Here is a 25,045-nt window from a genome sequence, read left to right as displayed (position 1 = left end):
CATTGCTAACCTTAGTTTCTCTGATTAGGTCATCTCTTGGGAGTGAACCTTAAATGTATGTGTGATCAACAGACGTGTTTAGGGGGTGAGGGTTTTGCACACTGTGTCTGAGGGGTATCTGTACATCCCATTGTCTTGTAGGGTGTGATGGTTTTGCATACAGTGCCAGAGGGGATATCAGCTGGCCTCCCAGAATGTTGTTGCTGCTTTGAGGTCCTCTTATAAAGAGAGCCCGTTTCACTCAGAACAGTACGTTCTCTTTTGGAGCGCTGAGCTTCAGTCTGCAAAACAACAGATAAAGCCAGAAATCTAGGTGTAGTCATGGACTCTGACTCAGTTTCAACAGTCACATTAAAACAGTTACTAAATCAGCCTACTATCACCTAAAGAACATATCTAGGATTAAATGACTAATGTCACAGCAGGATTTGGAAAAACGTGTCCATGCTTTTATCTTCAGTAGACTCGACTACTGCAATGGTGTCTTTACAGGTCTCACTAAAAAATCTATTAGGAAGCTGCAGCTGATTCAGAACGCCGCTGCTCGAGTCCTCACTAACGCTAAGAAAGTGGATCACATCACTCCTGTTCTGAAGTCTTTACACTGGCTTCCTGTGTGTCAAAGAATAGATTTCAAAATACTGCTGCTGGTTTATAAAGCACCGAATGGTTTAGGCCCAAAATACATTTCTGACCTCCTGCTAAATTATGAACTATCCAGATCTCTCAGGTCTTCAGGGACTGGTCAGCTTTCTGTCCCCAGAGTCAGAACTAAACATGGTAAAGCAGCGTTCAGTTATTATGCTCCAAATATCTGGAAAACACTCACAGAAACCTGCAGGTCCGCTGCAACTCTTACTACTTTTAAATCCAGGCTGAAGACTTTTCTTTTAATTGAAACTGAGCGGTTGTGTTTCGTTTTTGGTTAATGAACATTTGGGGCTAGTAACCCCAGGGAATCAGTGTCTGGGGACTCAGTCCTGGCTGGTTTTGTCTGTGTATGCTGCTCGGGACGTATGTGCCATACAAGCGTACACAGCTCATGTTCGGAGAAACCTTAGAAGGGCATCAGTAAAGTGGAACTTCTGTGTGAACTATTCATATCTTAAACTGCACTATAACTTTTTATTCATGTACTTTTTATTCATGTATTTTTTCTTTTAATGTTTCTTTTATCATCTTTTCTTTTTAATGACTGTTTTTAAATGCCTTTGTCTGAATGTCTTTCATTTTTGTAAAGCACCTTGAATTGCCTTGTGTTGAAAGGTGCTATATAAATAAACTTGCCTTGCCTTTGGAGGAGACGTCATACTTGCAAGTATAAAGGTCTTTATTGCCTTTAATATGAATATTGTGTTGCTGTACGTTTGTTACCTAACTGATTATTCTCTCTAGACCACAGCTGATTTTAAAGCTGCGACGACAGACATGACTAGTATTTAATCATTGGATTTTATTATAGATATTTGCACAGACATTAAAAAACACAGAAGTTGTTATTCTTAGCTGTGTTCCTGATGTCGCAATAATCCTCTGATAAACAGCATGCTGCTTTGAGGGTATATTTCTTAATAGCATACAGTCAAATGTTTTCTAATTTCTCAATAAAATCAGTTAAAGATGATGTGAGTTGTTTGCCTGCTGTGACAATTACCCACAACATTTAGATGGTTCATGGTGGATTTTGGTCAGTGGCTTTCAGAAACCCCACAAAACCTTTCTAAGACAATGAATCACTCTGTTATTGTTTGCGGTCACTCAGCTGTGTGGAGAACAATGTTAAATGGTTGAAGTGAATGGTGAAGTGACTTGAAAATAAGTAGCTCGCTGTTACATTCTTTAAATCAAGCTTTGCAGAAAAAGCATATGTCATATCACAAGGTATATGACACACAGGTGACAAATATTGGTTATGAACAAGTCAGTGTTCTCCTTTCTAATTGGCTCATAATAATCTCGCGGACTGATAAAAGGTGCTCTAAATTCAGAGAGCAACTATAGTCCTCCTTGGCACATAACATTTCAGAGGAAAAAAAAGGTATGTATTGCACTCTTGAGATTTTTTAACAATGTGGTCCCAATGTGTGGGAACAATCCCACATGAAAATACAAAAGTATTCATGTTCCAACTAATATTTTACAAAAATATTAGTTTTTAATGAGTTTAATGCACCTATTCTGGTCTTTTTCTTACGTCTCAGACTGCAAAATGAAGCTTCTTCTCCTTACAACATTTGTTGCAACCATCTGCTGTGTGAGTACAATCCATATATGTATCTATGTATCAATCTAACATACAAAGCAGTGCTTGTAACTGTCTGTTGTTTCTTTACAAAAAGCAGGTCAATGCAGGCAAGGTAAGAAAAACGTATAATTTATGTGTCATTATTGCCATTCTCCAAAATAAGATTGTATTATTAAGAATGCGCTTTCTCCCCCTCACACAGACAAAGAAGTTGTTGGCAGCTATGCTTGGTATGAACCCTGGGATGATGGCAGGTATGAACCCTGGGATGATGGCTGGTATGAACCCTGGGATGATGGCAGGTATGAACCCTGGGATGATGGCTGGTATGAACCCTGGGATGATGGCAGGTATGAACCCTGGGATGATGGCAGGTATGAACCCTGGGATGATGGCAGGTATGAACCCTGGGATGATGGCAGGTATGAACCCTGGGATGATGGCAGGTATGAACCCTGGGATGATGGCAGGTATGAACCCTGGGATGTTGGCTGGAGGAATGGCAAACGGAGTGGTGAACCCCCGGTTAATGGCTGGAGGCCTGAACCCTGCCATGGTAGCTAGTGGAGGGGCAGGTTTCATCGGGCAGCCGCAGTTTGTCCAGGTGAGTCTTTCAAGCTGCCATTGATCATCTCAGTTCCACAGCAAAGAAAATTACCAAATACAATTCAAAATTCATAAGAAGAGTCAGTGACTTAGATGTTATTTAAAATGTGTATTATATCCTTGCCTTAATCTGGGTGTTAGTAGCTGACTGGAAAGATCAAAACTTGGTGTCAAAACAATAAAAAAGACAAATGTGGCATTGTAACAAATAAGGTTAATATATAATGCAAAACATGTCCAGTACATGCATGGTACAACAATACATTTGGTAACAATTATTTGTTTCGTTTGATCTCTTACTGTAACTAAACCACAAGTTGGCATTGGTGGAATTCAGAATTCATGTTATGCATTCAGTTACAATATGACCATATTTACAAATATCTGATCTGATCCACCATTAGCAACACTTAAACACAAACACCCCAACATGAACAATCACATCTTTCTCCCTCTCTTGTAGTTTGCTCAACGAGTTCCTGCTTTTGCTGCTCCAGCCCCTATTGCCAATGTGTACGCTGTCCCTGCAGTCAATGGGGTTAGTGTTGCAAATACAGTAATTGTATAACAACACACTTGATATTGTTTCGGGCTTTATAGTACCACACAAAACAACAACATTGATTTATGTCTTTCCTTACTGGCAGTTTCCCTTCATGGGAGTGCCTCAAGGTGCACAAATGAATCCTCCTCAGCAGCCTCAGATGGTAATCAATCTTGTTTTCATCTCATCACAACACACTTTATTACTGGTTACATGATTTTTTGATGACAATAAAACAAACCAATTGGATAATAAAACCTTGCTGCCTTTGTTTAGGGGGTCCCAGGTGGTGCCATGCAACAGCAGGTTCCCCTTCAGGCTGATCCATTCAGAAGATTCAGAGTAGTTACAAAATGAACTATGCCTCTATGTGAATACTGACAAAAGCTGCTCTGGCTAACTGTTGTTTTTTCACTCTCCAGCGTCAGAATGTGAAACAAGACAACACCTTGAAGGCCACTGTGGATACCCAGGTAATATTATGCAGTTTACAAGAAAAAGTAATAGATCTAGGTGGATAACATCATCAACACTCTCTGGTATCATTGCTTCTCTTTTTAAGATGTTTCATTTATTCACTCTTTGTTCATTTCCTCAGATTCCAGCTCCCATTGAAGCTACTACAACCACTCCCTGTGAGGGGGGAGTTCGTCATGAAGATTATTAAGATGACAGTGATACATTTTAATCAGATATGCAAGAAGTATCAAAATGATAATAAAACTTGATTTGTATGATTTTGTCTCGACCAATGACAATGGAATCTGTTTGTCTTATTAATTATTATAAGACTTTAGACTAACTTAATGAATCTCAGTAAAAACAAGTGTGTGGCATGTTAACTGTGAAATAAAATAAACGATTCTTTAATCAAAGTTTGTGATGTTGAATCCACTGATTTCACTCCAATGTATTGACACATTCTCACCAATAAACTGTGCTTATCGTTGCACCTTATAGTGGATCTCTGCTGCCATCTAAAGGATAATAAGTACTGAAACACATGAAACAACAATTTCTCAAGAACCATGACTTTAATAAAGAAGAATTTTGCTGACAAGAGAAAAAGGAAATAATAATTGTTTTAACAAAAAAATTGGCTTTTTTGGGTTTCATTGGTGCATTGGGGTTAATCAAAATATGGTGAGGACTTACACACTACGAAGCTAATGCTGGAGTGAGCTATGGTGGTGCAACATAAAACATCTATCACATAAAGGCTTTTTTCTTGCAAGACATTTTGAGATGTCACAAATGGGAAAATCACACTGGAAAAAATGCTGCTCCAAAAACGAGTTGAACAAATTATGAAAACAAGGTGTTTTCACTTGAAATAAGTAAATCTGCCAATAGAACAAGTACAAATTAGCTTGGTAAGATTTATTGAAATAAGAAGGGATATTTAGATAAATCAGATCTTGTTATTAGCTGTGAAAACTTATTTTGAACTATATTTTACCAGAATCAGGAAATGTTGTGTTACAATATAAACCTCAAATGCTCAAAAGTGTTCTGCTTTCTGATGTTAGTTGGTGATTTTCCAATAAATATGTGAAAAAAGTGTTTTTAATCTGAGATACAACTCAAAATAAGATTATTTGACTTAACAAGATGATGTATTGTCTAAAAACAAGACCCGATATCTCACTGCATTGTTACTTCTTTTATCCATGTACTTTTTCTTTTAATGTTTAATTGAACTATTCATATCTTAAACTGCACTGTAACTTTTATCCATGTCTTTTTTAATGTTTATTTTATTAGCTTTTCTTTTTAATGACTGATTTTAAATGCCATTTTCTTAATGTCTTTCATTTTTTGTAAAGCACTTTGAATTGCCTTGTGTTGAAAAGTGCTATATAAATAAACTTGCCTTGCCTTGCCTTCTGAAGTTATTATGGCTTATAGCAAGTGTAAAGACATATTCTGACTAGATATTAGACAAATATACTTGGCAATATTTCGAGTTTTTGTAGTGCAGGTGTAAATTATTTTCATGACGCTTGAATAGAACACAGCCATTGTTAATGTTTTTAGTACCACCTGTGCTTTTGCTGCTGTAAAGCGTCATATCAGCTGTAAAACAAAAAGCATGTATAGTCACACGTTTGCAAACAGGGGCAAGTTTAAGTTAAAGTATAATATTAATTTTAGCCTGAAATAAGATACAACCAAACATATCCAAAGTGCATGTGTGCATGGAAAATAGATTACAGTAAAAATATAGTCCCTGGTTTTTGAATGATTTATCAATGCTGTTTTAGAAAATTGCTACTGTGCCTTGTGAACTATGGAGATGTGAAAGTCATACTGTTGTTGGATTCTAAATATATTTGAATTCATATATTCATTGCTGTGTATCCTCAACATAAATTCCAACTCAGTCAATTATTATAACATATAATTTACCAATAAGATGGCAACATCAGTTGGTGCATGACAAACAACTTGTGACAAATGTCTGACAATAAGCTCCCAGCTCATGTTTGCTTTTTTTTTCTAATGACAAGCCAAAAAAATATGTCGGGTTTCAATGTCTGTAATTAAATCCTGAAGCACCACACTTGTAAACTATGCACATAAACTTTACTCAAGAGAACATAAAGAAGTGTACTTTACTAAAACAGCCCTTTAAACCAAAAGTCATTAGCCTGCTAAAGCAAAACGCTCACCTATACGCTATAGGGTTCGTGGAAAACACATGACATTTTAAATTCAGATACTTCAGGGGTTTGTTAACAACTTGACAGAGACCGTGTCATGGTGTTTAGAGAAATTACATCTAATAACATACTTACCTGTCCTGTGTTGCAAGTGTCTGAGTCGGAGGCCATGAGAAATGTCTGTCACTGACCACACATTGTCTGGAGGAGTGGGCAGGGGACTATATCAGCTCACATGAAGAATTTAAAAGGAATATCGACACGGTGAGGAGAAAGGCAACAGAAAGAGAAACAGAACCAGAGAAACAAAAAGAGGTAAGCTGATTTTGTAACGCTCATGTTTCTAGTGAACGTTTTTTTTTGTCTTTGAGAAATGTATATTATGGATATGGATTTATTAAACCATGCTTTGTGTTTTTTATGGACTGTAGGACATCATGAAGCTGCAGACTGCTCTTGTGTTGATCTGTCTATTCAGGACTAGCTTTTCTCTACCAGTAAGTTGGATCTCTTGCTAAAGTAAATATTTGTTGTCATCTGAAATGTCAGAGATAAAGAGTTATTTGTTGTGTTTTACAGTTGCAGATTGGAATTATTGCAAGCAACAGCAACGAGGTAGGCCTAAATATAGCTTTTTGTTTATGTCTGTTAAATAAAGTTGAAATTGTTACACAGGAATAGTGTTATCAAGTTTAAAACAACCCTTTTGTGTGTTCAGATCCTACGACTGAATGGACTAACTCTTGCAACTCTGGGACAAACACAGGTACTGAAAACGGTTTTGCGATCCATTTACCACCTTGAGTTACAACACATGTCAGATGATAGAGTTTCAATTTGTGAATACAAGTAATAAGATTTAAATCTTCTATTTTCCAGGGGTCTTCCATATTTCCCCAGTATGTGTTCCAGCAGCAGCGACCCGAGGTGCTGTTTCCACAGATGGTGAACTTTAACCCTCAATTAGCCAATCCCTTCGGCCCCCAGGGGCCTCAGCTGTTTTTCCCCAATCAGGGCAACCAACTCACGCCAATGATGTTCCCCAACGGCCAGCAAGAGCAGCTTGGACCTCCACAGGATCCCAACGCTCCTGAAGTTCCTCAGCAGGCCCAAAACCCTTTTCAGGTGCAACCAAACAGCATGGACACAGACGGATACTTTTGTTTAAATACTCAGTGTTATCGCTTCACCTGCTGCTTCTCACAGTCATGTAGAGAAATTATTAACTTTTTTAAATTTATTTTAGATGTTTCCACAATTTCAATACCCATCTTATGGATTTCCTCAGTTTCCCAGACAGCAGGTAGGAAAACGTTTTAACCTGTGTGCGAACCTAAACATCTTTATTTAGATGCTGACTTCAGATTTAAAGTGATTCCTTTATCCACAGGGCTACCCTTACTTTGTGCCTCCCTACGGCTATCCCCAGCAGAGGAACACTGTGGTGATGCAGCCCAACAACGGCCAGCAGCAGCTGGAGAGAGCCACACAGAGACCACAGCTCCCTCTGAAGGTGAGACACGCAACATGAAATGAAATAAACCACCCTAACTGAATAGAGATTTGCTTTGTAGAAGGCAGTCTCGACGTCTTTATCTTATATCTTCTACATATTTACTCAATAAAGTAACACAAAGAACAGCTACTAAAACATTTAAAAACGTGATTGTGTAGCAACATCCTTTTGCCCCTTTAATTAAGGGTTAGAAAAACCACTAAAGATAAGACTTAATGATGATAACATAGCTGCAGATGCTGAGTCATCTGCGGTGACTCTGATGCAAAATCGACTGTCTGACTTTTGACCACACGCTGCTGAAATCATGTTACCTCAGTCCCATTCCAGTGTTGAATAAGTCATTGTTACATATCTGCACTGTTAAAAGATGCCTTATGCAGTTTGTATATTTCATGCTCAACACTATTATCTAGTTTCCTTGTTAATTTGTGAAATGTTGGTGTCTCAGGACTACATTTGTGTATCTAATTTGAAAATTGTAATGACATGTGTAGGAAAATACTTATATGTATTTACTTTGCAAATCTTCCCATTTTCAGCAGCCTTCCCAGCCTAAGGTGCAAACTGAACAAGTGAGTACAACCTATTGATTTTTGTAAATGTACTAATAAACCAAGGAGACAAATGTGCACCAGTCTAGACTAATTGCTGTGTTTTTGTAATTTTCTACATCAGACATGGCCAATGGGGACAAAGAGAGAGTCTACTATGATTCCTCCTGATCCTCGTGGTGACACCTCCGGCCCAGGGATTGATGAGGTATAATTTCCAATGTTGATGCCTTTAAAGCTTATGTACTTTCATTTGTATGCACGCAAACAAAACCATGATTTATGTAATTTGTCAATGTCAAAGCTTTGCAGGATTGATAATTGTTTTGTTTTGTTTCTCCAGGGTAACTCCAACTTCCCCTTCCTTTTTGAGCCTTAGATGGTAAAAAACAACAATTCAATCATTCAAAATGCACTTCTGTGTTCGGCAATATCCCTTATTTTTCTGCAATATGTAATGGGGTGTTCTTTCTCCTAAATGCAATTTATACTTTTTATACTACACTGAAATCATCTTGCTTGTTTCAGGAATTTGCTTCTCGCTTTCACAACATGTCGAATAAAGAACTTTGCTAAAGTAATTTGTTTAAGACTTTTATTGTAGTACACAGAAATTATGATTTTACAGGTAAAACCTGAATAACACAAATCATTTCTCAGAATATACTACAGGATAGAAAACCACAATCTTCTTTAAAGTTGGTTGATCGAACTTAGTTGTTATGGTTGTTGTTGTTGTTGTTGTTGTTGTTGTTGTTGTTGTTGTTGTTTTCTTCCTGAGGAAAGTGTGAGGGGAGAACATTGTCAGCATAAGTCACTGTGGAAGATTGATGTTCAGGTGATTCATTTGAAATATTATCTCTCCAGTAACACCTTCACCTGTTGAAGTTGTCAGAAATCGTCTTCTGGATTTTCATCCTCTCCAGCATATTCACCAAGGGTTATCTTGAAAAAAGAGTTCAAATTAAACAATCAACGTCAATCCCCATTTGCAGAAGTTTCTTTAAATGTGAGAACAGTTTTATTTGTTTTACTAGCTTATTTCCAAAAAGTTCTGTGTTTCCCAGTTCAGTATAACAGTAATTATATGATTGGGACATTAACTGGTGATTTAATTGGAGTTTTGCATTACTATGTTTTAACATGACATAATATATAGAAATCAATTTGTATATAAATATTGTCTGTACTTACAGGTTTCAAAACCCCAAACTCAATGGAGACCATGTTCTTTGAATGGAAAAAGAGAAATTATGATTATGATTGAAATATGTATTATATTAAATATATTAGATATATAGTGAATATCAGGAATTTACCGGCTGCGTGGCATTGTAGATTAGCTTCACATATTGCTGAAAAGACAAACATATATCACAATGCAGAATACAGAAAAGGGGAAAATGTATTAAAAAACATTTAATATAAAATCAAGCAAAATTCTGGAGTGTAAGTGTAAACAATGTAGAATAATGTTTTTTAAAACTACAATTAAAGTTCAACAAACCCAGCGTACCCCACTCTGTGGAGGCCCGTGTCTTCCTCCCTATAAAAGAAGTTTGAGTCAGAATGTCTGAGCTTTGATAATGCAACCATTGCTAAAAAGAGTTAAATAAGAATTTATACCCGATGATGGTGAGGTCCTCTTCTACCCTGCTAGGAATGGAGTGTCAGTCATTAGAATGTATTGATAATACAACAAATCATAATTGTCATTTTTGTAATTATTTAACCACACACAAAATTGATTCTTCAGAAAAATACCTTCGGTGCCAGAAATATGTTCTCCCCCTGTTTCACACAAAATGTCAGGGAAATATTAACATTTCATAAGATAGTGTGATTTACAACATACAGTGAGTGGGTTTCATATTTTAAGTTAACTATCTAATTAAAATGTGTACCTCCTTCAGTGAGACATCGGTGGTGTTCTATGAACGAAACGCATAAAAAAGTAAATATCTGGCCTTTCATGTCAAACATACAGTGTACTGTATTACACATAAAAAAAAAGTCAAGTCATACTCTTACCTGAAATGTCACGTTGTCAACCTTAAAATGAATTACAATAAAAAAAAATCAGAGTTTTTGCCAAACGCTCTAGTAAATTGTTAAATGTGATACAATCACATGACAGAAAGCCTACCTTGAACGAAGGGGAAAACACCTAAAACCAGAAATAAATAATTGTAATTAATTTCTTATCATGACTCAAGACAATGTTAAAGTGTAATAGTAAGCTACTTTCAAAGTCAGACATCCAATACTGATTCAGAATAAAACACATAAGCAACTAACATCAAATATAGATTATTTATCAAAATAGAAAAGAACAGTAATAGAGGGAGTATGGCGGGACAGTATAAAGACATCCCAGTGTCCCTGGTGATGAGTGAACTAAAGACTTTAATGAAGTAGAGACTTAAATAATTACACTTTGTATTACTTTTCCATTTGTGTACAGCTATAGTGTCTTTGTGAGCTTACCATTTCAACAGGGTTCCTCCTGTTGGGCCTGTGGCCTCTTGAAGGTCCTCTGTGTCCCCTATGCCTGCCGAACCTGTGATGAGGGACTTCAGAGACATCGGACATGAAACCTGGAGCCTGTGACGAGGAGAGATACAATGCTGAGTACAGATAACAGTACAAGGAAAAGGTAAAGTATGGCACGTTGCAATAGGTCTTGATAACCACTATGGTAATGTCTAAGCAAAATATAGAATATAGAAGTTGTTATTTTTTTAGGTAGTCTTTTTAATTGTAGGGACTTGCCCATATTTAGTGAAATAGGTCAGATGTAAGGTCAACACATGTTCAGATAATTACACTAAACAAATCTAAATATAGGCTAGTTATTACCTGGAGAACTCTTTATTACAGTACGAGATCTCGTTTGGTCGCAAATGACTTATTTTAGCCCACTCCATGTCTTCGTTTTTTACAATTGAATATCCTGTACCCAGTTTATTAGCTGTAAGCATACTTTTTTAAATTTTATTTCCAAAACAAACAGAAATGTAAAAACAACAATTTGTGGTTTTTCGAGAGGGGTGGATGGTGTAACATTGATTGATTAATCACAGGTTGTCTGCACAGTATGCTGGTTGCCAAATAACTTTACTGTGACACCATGATTCTAGAAAGTCTCAACGTCTGTTTTAAATAGTAACAGAGCATAAATAAAAGTTATTTTTTGTAATTTTTAAAAGAGAAATCTGAACATTAGAATAAGCAAGGTTCAACATTTGTATTTCATTTTGTTGACATATTAGGGTCAAATGTTTTTTGAACAACAGTCATTTTGTTATCAGTCAGTTGTTTGTCATGTATCTAGGAATAATACAGTTGTTTGTATAAATCAGGCTATGAATACAATATAAAGAAACCCCTCTGTAAAGACCTTCAGGAAATAGATATGAATGAATGAAATATATTGTATTTTATTTGATGTATAAACACTAAATTCCACTGAACTGGAGAGTATTACAATGACTAATTTGAAGATAACATCCCTTAAAGACATATGTTTTAAAATAACATATGTACATATACATACTACAAAATATTACAGGTTGAATAAAGCAAGAGTAATTAACTAAAATATATCACCATCTAACTTCCCGAGTTTACTGGAACAAGAGATGAGACCGGAATCACTGATTATCTGCAACCAACATTGCATCAAAATGAAATAATAAGTATAGCTTTTGAAACAACACATACCCATGATGGCCGTCCAGATTCTTCACCTGACCCGCATCCATCTTCAGGGGCTTGGGTCACCAATAGCTCATCGTCACCTCGCTAAACACATACATTAAAAACATGAATACTTGCCGAGGGTAAAAGCACTTCTGGACCCGTGTGTCTCTTAATATTTTGACTCTGTTACCTTAGAGTCTGCACCCAGCCTGCGTCCACCTGCAGGCGGCTGAGCAGCTACTGCTGCCAAAAGTAAAGCTACAATACACAAGAGCTGCATGGCTTTTCAAGAACCTGAAAGAAATATAGAATTTAAATTCAACTTTGGCCACTTTACACCCTTAAAACAGACATTTAACATAGCTGAACCCTTACCGTATAGCATCTACTGTAAGAAGTATGTGTGTGGGCCCTCATGCATTGATACTTATATCAGACATCAGATATTGAGACACACCACACATTTCTCAAAGCAACACATCTTAGTCACAATTACCCAATCATGTGCAAAACAGCAATTACCTCACAAATAGATGCTAATGTCTTCCTTATTGACTTTGATCCCTGTTCTTTGCAACATTATACAACAAAACAACATTGGTGTCAGATATCAATAATTCATAATATATACAGAAAATCTCTTTAGATACACCTTAGATTTGTATCAGTTTTCTTTTCAAACTTTTTCGGGAAATTGAGGGAAAAATGTTATTTAATTTCCTAGACCAAATAGATGCATAATGAAATGCTTTCATCATTGGGTGGCGCCCACTTCCTGTCTAAGCCTTTAAGTCACCTCATTTGTAATCATAAGACCAGGTATTATGACCGTCTGTTTTTTTGTTGCTAAAAGTAAAGGGTTGAGAATAAGGAGAAGGAATAGTTCGTACATAATGGTGGTAAGAAACACATTTTTCTGACTATATTACCATTTGAGAAAAATCCAACGAACTATTATTTCTGATACAATCTAGGAAATGATTTCTGCCTATGATCCGAGGGTGGTTTCCATCTCTGATGATTAGCCACACACCTTGAAATGTTGAGGTAGAATATTTCCTAAACTTGTTTGTAATTTCACAACCTCACTGTTTGCTAATGAGATGACATGCGCTTCTGTACCTGTTTATAAGCAAAGCTCAACACTCAGAGAAACTCAAAAACCTCCTCGACTCTCTACGAGACAATCTGCTGAAGTTGTGAAGAATTGAAGGTAATTATATATTTTCCTTCTATTCTTCTAAGTGGGAATTTGCTCATATTTTAGAAAACCTGCATCACTCTTTATTTCTTCCTTCTAACAGATCATCACTGTAACCATGCTGAAGCTAGCTCTTGTTCTTGGATGCCTCCTGAGCCTGGCTCTGGCTCAGCCTGTAAGTGTAACATTTTCAAACTTAATATCAATACTTTTCTTCTTATACCGTGATAAAAGTATTTAAATTGCAAAAGTAAAATGAAGGCAGTATCATAATTGTGGCTTTCCCTACAGATGGACACCGAGCACAAAAGACTTGCTCGCTCAAGCTCTGGCTCTGACTCTGACTCTGACTCTGACTCAAATTCAAATGAGGTGACTGCTTTCTCTATCCTCTACAGTTCAACATTCAAAACACTTGATTGTGAAATGATATACAATTCCCTAGCTACTCCTCTGCTTTCTATTTGACAATGACTCTCTGATTTTCTTGCAGAACAACAACAACAACAACAACAACCAGCAGGCCATTAACGCCCAGTTGATTCAGATTATCCGTGAGCTGTTAAACCGGCTAGCGACCACTGCAGCTACTGCTGCTCCTACTACCCCAGTGGTCACTACCCCTCCGGCAGTACCCCCTCCGGTAGCGACCCCTCCGGCAGTACCCCCTCCGGTAGCGACCCCTACGGCAGTACCCACTCCGGTAGCGACCCCTCCGGCAGTACTCCCTCCGGTAGCGACCACTGTTAAATAAGAACACTGCGTTGGATGGAAAACCATGTCATTTGTTGTGTACATGTGTGATGAAAATGTTTGTTTACACAATTTCCCTACTTCCTTGAATTGCATTTATTCTCTGTAGTTTCTACAAAATAAACTTCAATGTAAACAATATACCAGACATATTCGCTTTTCTTAAAACATAATGTGTATGATTAACTGTGTGTATCATAAACATAATTATAGATGGATAGATTGTTACTCACAGTTTTTTGGGGAGATGGAAGCTGTGGAGGACCTTAGGGATCTTTCAGCAACATAAAATGTAAGAAGATCGTGTTGTTTAAAGCGCCATAAACACAGTTATAACACCTTCACTGTTCGCGCCTCTGAGTATCTGTCTGACCCAGTTGGCCAGCTAATTGGATGACTGAGGATTATAAAAGGTGGACCTGCTGATGGAGAACCACTGCAGTGCAAACGCTTGGTGACTTCCATTTAAATCATAAAATAAAATCATTAGAGGAATCATTGAGTATATGATGTAGTTGTTTTTATGTTAAATTAGCAGATTAACTTGATTCCTTTTTTGATCTTCAAAAGATCAGGCCTGTCTCTGCTAGACGGCTGGTTTTGATTTTGTACTCTGCAGTATTGTGTTTCTAATTCTAACAGCACATTTCAAATTCACATGTTCTTTTAATTCCTGCAGAGGTGCTTTCAATGCACAATGCATACATTAAGTCTGGGAAAATAGTTTTTGGTGTGAAAAACTTTGTCCCATAAGTTCTTTGAAGAGAGGAAATAAGTCAAATGTTTGGATGATAGCAATGTAATGGGCATAATGTAACACACATAATAATAATAATAATAATAATAATAATAATAATAATCACATGCATTACAGAATATATATCTGTATGAAATGCTTTTTATCTTTACTGGGTGACCAGAACGGCTTGCATCCTTATTCCAGCTGTCTCCTGATCGATAAAGCAATGACTGAATAATTGATCAAGTGCTGTGATTTATTTTTCATTTAAAAGTCTGCATAAAACGTGTTTCCATAACTGTTAAGCCCCTAGCCTATTTTTCAGGCCTCAGGCTCGAAAATGACATGCCCATGACATGCTTCACTTCTAAAAGGGGTATATGAATAATCTTTTTTATCAAAGCAAGGATACATCTGTGAGTTGGCTGTAGAAGTATCAGAATACAATATAGATGTTGCTGTGTCAGAGTAAATTCAGGTGGAACATAGTAAAAAAATGTAAATTTGAATCCCCGCCTAAAAAACCCCATTACTTATAGTGAAAATCACCTTTGAATGATGGAATAGTAGACACAAAACTTTAGGGATCCAAACCACAATATATCATAAGTAGCCTGTGTCAAGATTGATGGTACTTTAAGAAACTATATTTTTTTGCAAAGGTAGGTCAAGGCGGACTAACCTTTGGGTACATTTGGTGCCATCAGTACCATGTGACCTTTCTCAGGTGCCACACTGTAAAACTCATTTTATTTAATTGAAATATCACTAGTAACAGTAGTGCATTCCATGCATTACACAGGGCCCTATCTCTAGAACCCATTGGTCGATTTGGATGATTGACACATCTTTGTAACCGCTAGAGCCAATAGAATGGAGGGGTAGTTAATAAATCCATGTAAACATGACCATTGGTCAGTTAAAACGAGACGCTTCTAAACCAGAAGCTCCAGTCGACTAACCATCATAAGCGTTTTTTAATTATAAATGTAATGATGGATTATCAGTAATCATTTCAAAGTGACACAGAGACATTGGATTAACCTTCATCAGCGTTTTTATGCCCTTGAACACAACTTTTGATGACAAAACAGCAAAGGTAAGACAAAATTATCCTCTTGGCTCTGTAAACAGAAGTTGTTTTCTTCTTGCTCTTTCCTGGCTGCTAGTTCAGTGAGTTTTCCATTTTACCAATGGAATCTGTGGAATCTCAGCTTTCTATGATATGTAGTTTGTGCAGATAATATGACTTTGTCCCGAGTTATGTGCTAACGATGCGTTAGCATGTTTCGCTAAGTTGTGATTCAGACACTTGGCGTTAGACTTCTGTTCCGTTTAGGTCAAAATAGTTAATGTCGTCAGTTAGCTGAGTTTCTTCCCGTTAAGTGGGTATGCATCATTAATAGGTTGTTAAATGTTAAGAAGCCTTGAGACGCTGTTTCTTGCAAGATGTTGCATCTTCCCCCGCCGGCGGGGGCAATCGGGCTCAAGAGGTTGTCAATGTGAAGAAAGTATTTTTATTATTTACGAATTGAGCTTGAAACGTCACTTCTCGGTTTATGAGATCTCTCTTCTCAAATGGTAAACTAGTTATTAGTTCCAGCTTAGGAGAAAAAAAATCATTCTTGTTTATAAAACTTTTGTGTTCACTTAAGGCCCTGACACACCAAGTCGATTTCGGCCGTCGATAGATGTCTGGCCGTCGATGAGCGTCCTGTCGCCCTACTCAGATTGGTGTGTCCCGCACCGTCATGTCTTTTCGGCCGTGCCGACACGAATCGGCAGCGGAGGCTGTCGGCAAAATAAATCACTCTGATTGGCTGTTCAGCATAGCGAATCAGTGCATGAGAAGCGAAACGGAAGCAAACAAACGATTATTTTTCATTTTCATCTCACCTGGACGCAAGAATTATACGATTATAAGTCGCTATGTGAAACAGTCTGTGATGGACGAGAGTGAAAATGGAACGCACACGCTATTTGTTGTTTGTAAATATCACGCAGTCTGTCTTCCGGTTACCTCTTTTGAATGACGAATACATACCGCCGCATGCTGGTAAGGAGAGTTATTGCCACTCATGCATTCGCAGTGGGTACGTGCTACTTGGCCGTCGGCTGAAGTCTTTGCTGTGTGTTCCAGTGCGACTGTTGGCCAAGACGCAGGAGACGTGAGGCGATACAACAGTCGGTTCCGTCGGGATGTGTTCTTTGGTGTCAGTTTGGTGTGTCAGGGCATTTAAACACACCAGTTGCTATACACTTCACACCTCAACTCATGCTCACATATCAGTTACTACTAGGGGTGTAACGGTATCCGTATTCGTCCCGTACCGTCACGGTTCGGACGTCACGGTTCGGCCAGCCTGTCCTCCTATAAAAAACGACCATATAGGTTGATTGTTCAGCAGCTTTTTACGACCCAGAGTCACGTTTTAAAGTGTAGCACCTCTAGTGGTCGTGTAAGAAACAACATGCTCCCATTGATTGCAAACGCTCCGGAGATTCTTTTATTCACAAATAACCCTCTCTGGAAAATCCTAAATTGTGCAATAGTTTGGCCAATAAAATGCTTTTTGATTTCTAGCGAGAAGTGTATATTGTACTTTTATAATCTATGTCCAGTGGATGTGTAGGATCTGTAGTTTGATAGATATTACGAAGATGATTTGAGGTCTCGCCAGGATAACGTGTATATGCGGCAGCGTCCATGTAAAGTTAGCGTCAACCCTCACGGGGTGAAAACAGTATTTCCGGTCTCGAAGTTTTCATAATAAAACCGGAAGTATTCCCCTCACTGTGTCAAATGATTACACAGTGATATCTGCATTACTCATCCACCAGAAAACATCAGTTTATCCTTGTTAATTACACAATATTGATTGGTTTAAATTGTGTCCAATGCTTTTGTGTTTTTAACCTTCGATTCGGAGAAACAAATAGTTTTTTCGGAGTTTAGACACTACAGAGTTTCCAAAGACACTACACTACCCAGAATCCCCTATCGTTTGGGACTACAACATCCGCTTTCCTTTACAAACCCCGTGATTAGTCCTCAAGCTCTGTGATTGGACGTTGGAGTGGCAGTGCGACAAGATTAGGCTGAGCGTCAACACCTCTTTGAAATGGAATGGAACCACGGCAGGCTATCCAAAACTGGACTCGAACGGCTCCAGCCCAGCTCCCCCCCCCCCCCAGAACTACACATGCTGGCTATTGTGTGTTTCGCACAGTCTATGGTTTCGCAAAATGTTCTATGGCACGTCTCTACTGGGAATTGTAGTTTTAAAAGACGTTTTCGTATTTCCCACAATTAGAAGTTGCCAGTATTAAACTGTGTACACCCCTGGAGGTTTAGGGGTGTGACGACCCCTCCACACCGCGTGGGGTGCCGTCTGGTTGTGTGTGTGTTTTGTGTGTGATTGCAGGTTCCAGCTGCAGCTGTTTGATGAGGCGCACCTGCCGGATGAGCTACACCTGATTAAACAGGATATAGGAGGAGCCCAGCCGGTTACGTTTCTCTCACTCCGCTGGGCACTCTCTCTGCGCCAGCTTCGTGGACCTGATGCTGGTGTTTTAGTTTGTTGTGTTTAAACAAATAAACTATATTATTCTTACCTCTCGTCTCACCTCCCTGCTTTATGTTACAGCCCACGAGCCGGGTTGTAACAAGGAGATACGAAACACATTGGTGCTATCAAATTTAAAACATATAATTAATAAATGTTGTTAATTGATAAGCCTGAAACATGCACTTGTCAAGGTTCAGAGGCACATTTTGCAAATAAGGCAGTAGCCATCGATCATCTTAAGATACGATAAGATAAGATATACTTTATTGATCCCAAGTTGGGAAATGTTTTTGTTACAGCAGCATGTGCTACTTTGTTCTACTCCACTACAATTCAGAGGTTAACCTGGTATTTTTACTCCACTATATTTATTTTTGTTACTTTGCAGATTCTGATTAATGATGTGAAATGTAAACAACCCTTAAATCAGACTTTAGTTATACCTGAGTAAAATTCAGGGAAGGTGATTGTCAAGTGCCAGAATAAAAGTACTTTGTCAGACTTAATATTTATCTGTTGATACCCCCAACGTTTTTTTCTTATTCAAAAGAAGACCAGACGTCTTAGGAAGACTTAAAGTATTCTTTAATGTTTAAATAAAGCCTTATTAGTTTGTCTGTTTTGCACATCCTCCTATTAATATCTTAGGGCGTCCTGCACTAAACTGTTTTATTGTAGTGATCACTACAGTATCTTCTTGATATTTTCTATTCTATATTTCTATCATTGACCTTCTACTTTCCCCCTATTTTGTATGTAGGCTACTCTTAATATTTAAATGTTTTCATCAAATATAACATTCAACAACAAAATTAAATAACGTGCTTCAACCACTAGGCGGTGCGGGTTAAAAAACCAGTGGTCTAGTTAATAAAATATAATAATATCAGCTATTGAAATTCTGATTCCATAGATGTGTCTCCCATCACCCAAAACCCCTGACTATTCTCTCAACTCAGTATATTATATTCTTTAATTCAAAGAAAATCAGTAATATCTTTAAAAACTACAAGTCCCTTCCTATCAGCTGTGCACCGTTATCAAATCAAATCAAATTTAATTTGTAGAGCACATTTAAAAACGATTTTGGTCGAGCCAAATTTGTACATGTAATTTAAACACATAAAAACACATTACATCACAATAAAAGACAATAAATCACAACAGATAAAAAACAATACATGGAACAGTCAGGAGTCATGACCCCACTCTAACTAGAAGGCCAGAGAGAAGTAGTGTGTCTTCAGTGTGGATTTAAAAGCCCCTAGGGTCTGGGCCGACCTCACATGGAGGGGAAGAGTGTTCCAGAGCCTGGGGCCAGCTGCTGCGAAGGCTCGGTGCCCTCGGGTTTTGAGCCTGGTCTTAGGTACTACCAGCAGCAGCTGGTCAGCAGATCTTAAGGCTCTGCCTGGGGTGTAGCGCTGGAGGAGATCAGCTATATAGGCCGGAGCCAACCCATTTAGTGCTTTAAAAACAAATAAAAGGATTTTAAAATCAATTCTAAACCGGACTGGAAGCCAGTGCAGTGAGGCCAGAATTGGGGTGATGTGGTCACGCTTTTTGTGGCCAGTCAGGAGACGTGCAGCTGCGTTTTGGACTAGCTGCAGGCGTTTAATTGATGCCTGGTCCATACCCACATACAGAGCGTTACAATAGTCCAGTCTTGAGGTCACAAAGGCGTTAATAACCCTTTCCAGGTCTTTAAAAGATAAATACGACTTGGTTTTGGCCAATAGTCTTATTTGAAAAAAGCAGGATTTTACTACGGTGCTGACCTGCTTGTCGAATTTAAAAGTGCTATTGAAGGTCACTCCAAGGTTCATGACAGAGGGGAGGATGTTTTTACTTAGGGAGCCCAGAATATCAACCGGAGAGGCTGGAGGTTGGGGTCCAAAAAAGATTACCTCGGTCTTGCTCTCATTGAGGTTGAGGAAGTTTTTGCTCAGCCAGGATTTTATCTCTGTTAAGCAGTCCATCAACTGCTGTAGTGAGTTGACATTTGCTTTGAGAGGCAGATAGATCTGTACATCGTCCGCGTAGCAGTGGAAGGGAATATTGTGTTTCGTGAGAATTGAACCTAGGGGCAGTATGTACAGTAAAAAGAGGATGGGGCCCAGAATTGAGCCTTGGGGGACAGCCCAATGTCCAGAGCCGATCGGCAGTCCTTGCAACATTGCCATCTTGCTTGAGACCCAGTAGGCATGCAATGGGACATGTAGGGAAATTAACTTTTAAAGATTCAGACATTAAGGATATGACTTCTGACCAAAGTTTTTTTACCGCTGGGCATTCCGGTGCAACAATGTACCTCGCTTGCCACATTCATGCCAGCATAAGTCTCTGTGTTTATTGTCCATCTTGGATTTTGTAACAGGGGTGATGTAAGCTCTATTGAGAATTTTGAACTGTATGATCCTGAATCTTGCACATTTAGAAGAGAACATAGCTGACCTCCAAATGGAGTTCCATTGCAAAGCAGACAGAGAGATATTCAAGGCATGCTCCCAGGACAGTTGGACAGTTGGACAGGAGAATAGGTATTTGGGGCAGCCCTAGATAATAATTTATAAATATCAGAGACCACACCTGATGATATGATTGCTTTCTTGAGGCGCTGGTCCTCTTCCATACATGAAGCAGGCATGGCTCCCTCCTTACATTTTGTACTAATAATAGATGCTATTTGTGCATATGATAGAAAAGATGAGTCTGAGAGACCATACTGATTGTTGAGTTGTTGAAATGGAAGGGTTTGGTCTCTATATATCTGTCCAATTGTAGTAATTGGCTAGTTGCACAAGATGGCGTCTATCAACTTCCGGCGGCTGGGTGTGCGGTTGTAAACTTCTATAGTAGAGCGGTAGAGGGAAGAGCGATAGATAGCGAGAAAGAGATAGCGTATAGATATTATGTAGGCACTATTTTACACTCGATGTCTCCAAGACCTACCGAAGGTTAACATCAGTGATGTACATTGGCTGGTACAAGCGGCAGGCTCAGCCCCGAGGAGCAAAAGAGAAAAGGGGTTCAAGATGTAGCTACATATCCAGCTACGTCGACAATTATGAAGGTAAGTGACAAACAAAGCTGTAGTTACTGGCTAACTTTGACAAATTGACAGTCTTAATACAGTGTAAAGCGTTTTAATGATGTACTATTACATTTTTTTGGATAACATGAATGATATCCAATTCCCCACAGTTTCAAACAAAGAACTACCTTCAGGGAGAGTGAGCATCAGGGCTAGCTGTTACAGGTCCATGAGAAAGCATGAAAAGCCTCACGATCTCAGAGTAGGGAGGAAAATAAAAAGTGTTAATCGGTTCAAAGCCTCAATCAGGTTCATGTTCTGGGGTTTTGATGTGGCTAGAGTAGGTAACCTGTGATTTAGGATTCAAATAAGCCCAACTAGCTGACGTGTTGCAACAGATGACATAGTGACAATACATTAGCTCACATCAACTGGTAGCTAGCTATGTGTGTGTAGCATGAAGGGGCTACAGATTTATTTTCGTTTTGTAACCCTCTCGTGTAAAATGATAAATACATTAGCTAAACTCAAACTTAGCTTTCATCAAAGATTCTTAATGAGAGGTTGAAAACCGTCTCTGCTTTCATGGAAACCCCAGAAACTGTTTGTGACGGCTGCTGCTCTTTACTGAATGGTTAGTATAATCCATGTAGGGTCCAGTTAGTTGTATGGGCCAGTGTTAGGTAAGTGCTGGTTTTGTACCCTACATCTATGTTAAGCTGTTCAACGTTCTACTAACACTATTTGATGTAGTTATAATATAAGATAATACATTGAGAGAGCTGAGACAGGCTATACAAGCGTATCTGTTTGAATGCCCTCAAATTACAGTATTCCAAACAGCAGAACTTCTGTGTATGTGATGTGACTGACAACCTGACATGGTTTAGCCTTTTCCCACAACTATTACTTGCCTGATCAGCCTGCTCTCAGCTTTCTCATTTGTCTGTGTTGTATTGAAGCAGTGTCCTAAATGTAAAATGACTGACATTTTGTTTTAAGAAGTGTTCACCTGTGGAGATTGCAGTGGCAAAGTGTTCCTGTGTAGCTGGAACAGCACTCTGCAACCACAATGTTGCACTGCTGTTCCAGACCGCACACTACTCCACACTCAACCTGGCTGCTGTACCCCCTGTCCTCAGCTGCACTGAAACAGAGCAGCGATGGCACAAGCCAAGAACCATGGTAAGTACAGTATGTGTTCACAACCACGGTTTAATGAGTATTTCCTTTGTGCCAAGAGCTGATTTAGTATGTTGCATCAACGACCATTTCAATTAATTTGACAATTCTTTTGTGTAATTAATAGGGTGTGAAACCAGGCAGAGTGAGTGACATGGTGTTCATTTCCACTAAGCCAAAGCAGTTTACAGTTGCTGACGGTGTAAGGTAATATATATTGTCCTAAGTAATTGTATGTAGCCTGCTACAACTTTGTGATTGTTGTCTGAGTGTAAAGTTGTTCTTAAAGTCCTAATTATCATATAAACATGTTCAAAGGAGTACACCTTACAAGGCCGTGCGGGGGGAGCTGCCAGACCCAGATGTCCTCAAAGTCAGCGAGGCATACAAGGACTTCTCAGCAGACATCGCACCACGAAAAAAGAACGAATGGCTCACTACTCAACTCAACGACTAACACTCTTTCAGAGGATATGTTGGAAATGCACACATTATATATATTTTTTGCATCTACTTTCTGGATATTGTACATCTGGTCATCTGTTATATAAACTAGCATTACTTAAATATGCAGAGACTAATTGAAATGTTTAAATATGTATTTCCCCCCCGATATAACATCAACCTATGTTTTGTAAAAGTTTATTAAATGAATCTGTAAAATGTTATCATATTGTGGATTTATTAAATTATGTATTTTCCTTTGTTATTTATGTGTGCGTTTGTTTTGAGGATATAATTCATTAGTACCTAAACATAGTATGGTATAACTGCTTTTTGTAATAAAATACACAATTGGTTTGGGAGCAAGACATCTTTTAATCGTTGTTGCCCAGGCTTGCCGAAATGAATGGAAACTTATCTCCCGATTATAACATTGTGTAACTTGCTGCTGTTAAATACCGTCAAACTATGTGCAATATGTGCTTTATGTGCAATATATAGTTTATATACATATGCCATCTTTAATAACTGTAATATATACCGGGCTGCTAAATCCTAAGAACTGCAGCTACAGGATTTGATTTGTAGATTTGATTTGTTTTTGATCTGTATTTTTGAAAATTATGTAACTTTTTATCTTTTTTTTAGCATATTGTTTATTATATTATAACTTAGTACTTTATAACGCATGTAAGATATTCAACACTAAGCTGTCTGTGGCTCTTTCCTGCTTCAACGCTGCAAATGTCCCCTCTGTGGGACTAATAAAGGTATTCTGATTCTGATAACGGGACGAATTTGTACAAAGGGGCACACAGCAATGTAGTGCCGACTTTCTTACACGCTGGAAGGCCAATCGCTTTTCTTAACCCCGAAATCCGCTCATTCTTGCTCTCGGTGTGACATAACAAACTGTCAAGCTGTCAAAACTCTGTACTCAAACCGGAAGTACTCAGCCGCACACCCAGCCGCCGGAAGTTAATAGACGCCATCTTGTGCATAGAGCCTATACCAGCCTTCTGCCAGATATTATTACTTAAAGTGCCTCCTCCTGCAGAAAGACAGGGGTTACTCCAAATGGGGCAAGATGGTAAAGAGCTGTGTAGTTGCTTTACAATAGAGCATGAAAAGCGGATGATGGTATTATCCATTGAGGCTGGTGGTCTTGGGCAGTACCACATTGATGCCAGAGATATGTTTTGGTTTACAGACATGATGGATTGCTCCAACCATTGCCAACTGCCTACCGGAGAGGCACTTTTGTATGCCCACGATAATGGATACGTTGAAGGACAGATAATACTGGAATACATCCGGGACTCCCAAACCTCCCATTGATCTTGGAATGATCAACTTATTATGTGCGATTCTGTTTTTTTTATTATTCCAAATGAACTAAGTGAATAGGGATTTGATATCTTTAAACCATTTTAGTGGGAATTCAAGAGGGATAGAGGAGATAATATGAGAAAGCCTTGGGAGAACATTCATTTTCAAGGTTTCTGCTCTGCCCCATAGAGAAAGTGGTATGGCCATCCATCTGTTGATGTCCTCCTTAATGGACTGGAAAATAGCAGGGCCGTTAAGGCTAAAGATTTTAGAGATAGGAGAGACGATGTTAATTCCCAAATACCTCATTCCATTTGTTTTCCAAATAAAGGGGGTGTTCATTAGGTTGTGCTTATATGTATATGAGTTAAGTGGGATTGCTTCACTCTTGTTCCAATGTATCTTATATCCAGAGAAGCTGCCAAATAAATGTATCATATCGAGAAATGCGGGTATAGAGAGTGCTGGCTTGCTCAAAGTAAGAAGTAGCCTATATCGTCAGCGTAAATATTTAATTTGAAATCGTGTCCATGAATGTTCACACCATGTATGTCACCATTAGAGCGAATTGCGCAGGCTAATGGTTCTAGAGCCATAATAAAAAGTAGGGGACTAACAGGACACCCTTGCCTCACGCCACGGTGTAAGGGGAAAGGTTTTGAGATTAATCCATTAGTTCTAACAGAAGAGAAGGGAGCGCTATACAAAGCCTTTACCCAGCTAATCAACTTGGGCCCAAAGCCAAATTGTTTGAGCGTGTAAAATAGATATGCCCATTCTATTTGGTCAAAAGCTTTCTCAGCATCTAGTGATGCTGCAATCATTGGCAAATTGCTGGAGCTTGCTTCTAGGATAATCTGAAAAACCCTCCTCATGTTATTTGAGGACTGGCGGCCTGGAATGAAACCAACTTGATCTAGATGCACTATAGATGGAACCACCTTCTCCAAACGGAGTGCCAGTATCT

The 25,045-nt window shown here is 38.5% G+C and overlaps 2 protein-coding genes across 5 annotated transcripts; both read left to right on the top strand.

Moving 5' to 3' along the window:
- Nucleotides 1–1,820: 1,820 nt before the first annotated feature.
- scpp9 (secretory calcium-binding phosphoprotein 9) lies at nucleotides 1,821–4,270 on the top strand. Of its 4 annotated transcripts, XM_034239776.1 has the most exons (10): nucleotides 1,821–2,038; nucleotides 2,202–2,254; nucleotides 2,340–2,357; nucleotides 2,448–2,667; nucleotides 2,716–2,849; nucleotides 3,315–3,389; nucleotides 3,499–3,558; nucleotides 3,672–3,737; nucleotides 3,818–3,868; nucleotides 3,994–4,270. In XM_034239776.1, exons 2-10 carry the CDS (start codon nucleotides 2,210–2,212, stop codon nucleotides 4,060–4,062), a joined length of 738 nt encoding a protein of 245 aa, XP_034095667.1. In that variant the 5' UTR covers nucleotides 1,821–2,038; nucleotides 2,202–2,209; the 3' UTR covers nucleotides 4,063–4,270. The 4 variants fall into 4 exon arrangements, with proteins under 4 accessions (XP_034095667.1, XP_034095665.1, XP_034095666.1 ...); XM_034239774.1 differs by having other exon boundaries at nucleotides 2,343–2,357; nucleotides 2,448–2,849; XM_034239775.1 differs by having other exon boundaries at nucleotides 2,448–2,849; nucleotides 3,672–3,701.
- A 2,225-nt stretch (nucleotides 4,271–6,495) lies between these two features.
- odam (odontogenic, ameloblast associated) lies at nucleotides 6,496–8,607 on the top strand. The gene is made up of 9 exons (XM_034239772.1): nucleotides 6,496–6,555; nucleotides 6,638–6,673; nucleotides 6,777–6,824; nucleotides 6,938–7,183; nucleotides 7,305–7,361; nucleotides 7,449–7,571; nucleotides 8,117–8,149; nucleotides 8,274–8,336; nucleotides 8,472–8,607. The coding sequence occupies exons 1-9, from the start codon at nucleotides 6,496–6,498 to the stop codon at nucleotides 8,505–8,507; spliced, it is 702 nt and encodes a 233-aa protein (XP_034095663.1). The 3' UTR covers nucleotides 8,508–8,607.
- Nucleotides 8,608–25,045: the final 16,438 nt, after the last annotated feature.

Source organism: Gymnodraco acuticeps, unplaced genomic scaffold (genome assembly GCF_902827175.1).
Source record: "Gymnodraco acuticeps unplaced genomic scaffold, fGymAcu1.1, whole genome shotgun sequence".
Lineage (NCBI taxonomy): Eukaryota > Metazoa > Chordata > Actinopteri > Perciformes > Bathydraconidae > Gymnodraco > Gymnodraco acuticeps.
This window is presented reverse-complemented; position numbering and strand designations above follow the sequence as displayed.